The sequence below is a fragment of the Tachyglossus aculeatus genome, chromosome 2, assembly GCF_015852505.1.
Source record: "Tachyglossus aculeatus isolate mTacAcu1 chromosome 2, mTacAcu1.pri, whole genome shotgun sequence".
Lineage (NCBI taxonomy): Eukaryota > Metazoa > Chordata > Mammalia > Monotremata > Tachyglossidae > Tachyglossus > Tachyglossus aculeatus.
In genome coordinates, this window is record NC_052067.1 from 84127543 (window position 1) to 84132651 (window position 5109).

The following is a 5109-nucleotide window of genomic DNA, read 5'->3' on the forward strand; positions in this document are numbered from 1 at the left end:
ACTAATCAGGTTGGACACAGTCCATGACTCACATGGGGCTCACAGTCTTAAACTTCATTTTACAGATGAGGTAACTGAGGCCCAGTAAAGTTAAATGACCTAGCCCAAGGTCACATAGCAGACAAGTGGCACAGCCAGAATTAGAACCCAGGTCCTTCTGACTTCCAAGTTCATGCTTTATCCACTAGGCCATGGTGCTCCTCTTATCCTCTTCCCGATGGCATCTCCAATGTCTGTTTGGGTTCCTCTTCTCTTCTTGCTTTACACCCACACTCTCATCTGCTCACTTGACTTCAACTATCATCTCTGTATGGATGTCTCCCACCCTTCTCCCCACAGCACTTATCCATATCCACAATTTACTTATGTTAATGTCTGTCTCGCCCTCTAGACTGTAAGGTTGTTATGGGTAGGAAATATGCCTACCAACTCTTTTATATTCAACCCACACCAAAAGCTGAAGTGCAGCCACGTAGAACACTTTGTCTCCCCAGTCCCTTCCAATCCTGTGGTGGGGGCCCCACTGATGCAGCTCTGGCTTGTTGCCAGGGGCAATCCCGGCATGTGATGGGCAGACAGGTTGCCCAGGCATGGACAGAAGTATGTGGAGACTGGTAGGGGTGGAGGAGGAGATGGGAAGGTAAGGACATGAGGAGTTGGAAGGTTGGGACAGTGGACAGGGAAGGAGACAGTCAATCAATTATTGGTGTTTACTGAGGACTTACTGTGTACAGATCACTGTACTAAGTTCTTGGGAGACTATAACATAGTTGGGAGACATGTTCCCTGTCATAAAAAGAGCTTACAATCTAGAGAGGGGGATGGACATTAATAATGATAATAATAATAGTGGCATCTGTTAAGCGCTTACTATGTGCAAAGCACTGTTCTAAGCACTGGGGGGCTACAAGATGATCAGGTTGTCCCACTTGGAGCTCACAGTCTTAATCCCCATTTTACAGATGAGGTAACTGAGGCACAGAGAAGTTAAGTGCCTTGCCCAAGGTCACACAGCTGACAAGTGGCGGAGCCCGGATTCAAACCCACGACATTAATATCAATGAATAAAATATGGATATGTACATAAGTGCTATGGGGCTGAGGGTGGGGTGAATATCAAGTGTTCAAAGGGTAACAATAATAGTGGTATTTGTTAAGCGCTTACTATGGTGCCAAGCACTATTATAAGTGCTGGGGTAGATATAAGGTAATCAGGTTGTCCTGTATGAGGCTTACAGTCTTAATCCCCATTTTACAGATGAGGTAACTGAGGCACAGAGAAGTTAAGTGAGTTGCCTGAAGTCACACAGCTGATAAGTGGCAGAGCCTGAATTAGAAGCTGGGATTGGTACATATCCATGCACATTGGTACATATGTTCTGCACACAGTAAGAGCTCAATAAATACGATTGAATGAATGAGTGAATGAATGAAATCCAAGGGCATTGGTGACACAGAAGGAGTAGGGAAAAAGAGGGCTTAATTGGGAAAGGCCTTTTGGAGGAAATGTTACTTTAATAAGGCTTTGAGGGTGGGGAGAGTTGTGGTCTGGCACACTGAGAACTCACCTCCTCCCGGAGGCCTTCCCAGACTGAGCCCCCTTTTTCCTCTCCTCCTCCCCATCCCCCTGCCCTACCTCCTTCCCCTCCCCATAGCACGAGTTTATATGTTTGTACAGATTTATTACTCTATTTATTTTACTTGTTATTTACTATTCTATTTATTTTGTCAATGATGTGCATCTAGCTTTGCTTCTATTTATTCTGATGCCTTGACAACTGTCCACATGTTTTGTTTTGTTGTCTGTCTCCCCCTTTTAGACTGTGAGCCCATTGTTGGGTAGGGACCGTCTCTACATGTTGCCAACTTGTACTTCCCAAGCGCTTAGTACAGTGCTCTGCACACAGTTAGCACTCAATAAATACGATTGAATGAATGAATGAATGAATGAATGAATGAATGAATATGAGGAAGGGGAGGGAGTTCTAGGACAGAGAGAGGGAGATGTGGGAAATAGGTTGGTGGTGTTTTACGGGATTGGGGCACAGTGAGAAAGTTTAGCGCTAAAGGAGTGTGTGGGCTGGGCTTTAGTGGGAAATCAGTGAGGTAGAATAGGGTAGGGTGAACTTATTAAATGATTTAAAGCTGATTCATTCATTCATTCAGTCAGTCATATTTATTGAGTGCTTACTGTGTGCAGAGCACTGTATTAAGCACTTAAAGGAGGCTTTGTTTGATGTGGAGGTGGAAATCAATCAATCAATCAATCAATCGTATTTACTGAGCACTTACTGTGTGCAGAGCACTGTACTAAGTGCTTGGGAAGTACAAGAAAATGTAAAAAAAAAAAAGCAGCTGCATTTCCGTTCAGACTGCTTAAACTTAAAGAGATGTTAATGCACTTATCCAGATGTTGTTAAATGAGCAGTTCAGAAATCCAGGGCCTGATCCACTCTGCTTCGGGTTTACATCATTTTTACATCACTTGGGAAGTGATGGCAATCGTTCATTCCTCCTCCTATCCCCTCACCACCCCTTGTTTCCCATTCCCACTTAAATTAAATAAATAATATTTTAAAAACATACACCTCAGTCAGTTACAGGGGAATTAAGACTGGTACGGGCGGGGGGAGTCCATTTCTGATTCCAAGGCTCTTTGAATGGTCAGAAGGAGGCAGCCCAGCTCTGGCCTTCTGTTGCTAGGTAAAAATGATTTGGTAAAGAGCAAATGGAACCTACTTCAGGTCTTGAATGCTTTTATGGCGGTGGAGGGGGAAAGGGGGAGAGGGAAAAGAGTCTCCATGACTGCCCCCAAGGAGAAGCGATCTGAGACCAGCTCGGGCCCTAGCTGGGGGTGAGAGCGACGGTTACTTCTGGAGACCAAACCGGTCCCAAAGAAAAGAGGTTGGCTCCAGCTGAGAAAGATGAATCAGTCACTTTCGGTGTCCGAGTAATCCGCAACTAAGGAAGAGCTGATGCTAGTGGTGATAGTAGCCCTCTTGGACTCTGTTTCTTGAGGGCACTCTGGGTCCGTTGGGCCACAGAAGCTGTCCTGGACCACTTCCCAAGAGCTCTCTTCTCCCTCATTCGCCCCGAGGGCTTCTAGGACACCGCCGGTCACAAAATCCCCTGCCGGGTTCTCACACTCCTCCTTGGATTTCCGCAGGACGATGCCCAGGTTGCTCACTCTAAGGGAGGGATTGCTGGTTGAGGGTTTCCTGCCGATGGCCAGCTTCTTCAGGACATCGTTGGCTTTGCCGCCCGACCCAGGCATTGAGGTCGGAGAGAACCAGGGGCGGCCGGAGATCTTGGCCCGTTTCAGTTTCTGTTTGGCCTCGTAAGAGTCTAGGCTGTGGTACTTGAATAAGGCAGCCAGCTTCCGATCCTCCTCGGACTCCCGGACCAGGGGGATGCTGAGACTCGCCTTGGTTTGCAGAGCCAGATCCTTCTCTTCTTCCTCCTTGATGACTTTTTTTTCTTCCCTAAACTTCCACCTCAGCATGCTGTTGAGGGCAAAATCATCCTTCCAGGTGCTCTGGGCCTCCTGAATATTCGACAGGGTGGGAATGGCCCTGTGCAGCTTCCCGCGGTCGGCCGTGCCGTGCTCTAGGCGGAACATGGCATCCGTCTCCAACTTCTTCTTCTCCTCTCCCTCCGTGGTTAAGATCTGTTCGTTATCCTCCATGTCCCAGCGCTCCTCCTTCCGCCGGGCGCCACTCACGATCACGTAGTCACAGTTGGCGGGGTCGGTCTGCATTTCGATATAGTTGATGCAGAGGTGACACTTCATCCGGAACCTGTAGATTGGTGTGGTGTAGTAATTTCCAACCTTCTTCTTTTCGGCATTGTAACGCACACCCATGCCGATGTGGTTTTTACAGCCATCACACCACATGTTGTAGGGCATCTCAAACCGAATGATAAGGATGCCCTGTGAGAGCTTCCGTGCTCTCTCCCGCAGAGGGTGGCTATTCTGGTACCGATTAAGAGAGCCGTGCTTGGATGGATTGAAGTCAGGAGGGTAATACTTGTTTACCCCTTTTCTTTCACCCATTTTGAAAAAAGTCTAACGCCAAGTAGCTTGAATGCTTCGATCTTCAAACAAAAGGGCCTCCCTACCCTTTTCCCAACCCTGCTTCCTTTCCCTCGGAAGGGGCACTGAGGGGAGGAGTGAGGATGCTATGTCCCAGCTCCAGGCAAGATGCCCAGACGGAAGGGGCTGGACAGTCCGAAGTGGTGCTCTGGAGGTGATGGGCCTGTCCGAGGAAAGGTCTCAGAGAAAGGGGGAGGACGGGGACTCCTCGCAAGGGGACGATCCTCGGTCTGCGTGGAAAATGGGATCACCGTGGAGGGGGGCCATAACCAAGCAGGGAAAGGTCCCTCAGCTGCAACCGGTCGCCTCCTGACATCATCAGTCCGCGCCCACAAGGCAACCACTGGAGGTTCTTGAGGAGCTGTGAGATGTGGACTTCATCATCATCAATCACATTTATTGAGCGCTTACTGTGTGCAGAGCACTGTACTAAGCGCTTGGGAAGTACAAGTTGGCAACATATAGAGGTGGTCCCTACCCAGCAGTGGGCTCTTAATGTTCAACACCCTAATGTCCTTAATGTCCAACACGCTTAATGTCCAGCGTGACTCAGTGGAGAGAGCCTGGGCTTTGGAGTCAGAGGTCAGGGGTTGAAATCCCAGCTCTGCCAAGTGTCAGCTGTGTGACTTTGGGCAAGTCACTTAGCTTCTCTGGGCCTCAGTTACCTCATCTATAAAATGGGGATTAAGACTGTGAGCCACCCATGGGACAACCTGATCACCTTGTAACCTCCCCAGTGCTTAGAAAATTGCTTTGCACATAGTAAGTGCTTAATAAATAATAATAATAATAATGACATTTATTAAATTCAATCCACTTCAATCCATACTTCCACTTCAATCCATATTTCATGCTGCTGCCTGGATTGTCTTTGTCCAGAAACGCTCTGGGCATGTTATTCCCCTCCTCAAAAATCTCCAGTGGCTACCAATCAATCTGTGCGTAAGGCAGAAACTCCTCACCCTGGGCTTCAAGGCTGTCCATCCCCTCGCCCCCTCCTACCTCACCTCCCTTCT

General features: G+C 48.1%; 1 protein-coding gene across 1 annotated transcript; it reads right to left on the reverse strand.

The window, feature by feature from the left end:
* Positions 1 to 2929: 2929 nt before the first annotated feature.
* Positions 2930 to 4321, reverse strand: LOC119921579 (coiled-coil domain-containing protein 130-like). The gene has a single exon (XM_038741708.1). The coding sequence runs from the start codon at positions 4052 to 4054 to the stop codon at positions 2930 to 2932; it is 1125 nt and encodes a 374-aa protein (XP_038597636.1). The 5' UTR covers positions 4055 to 4321.
* Positions 4322 to 5109: the final 788 nt, after the last annotated feature.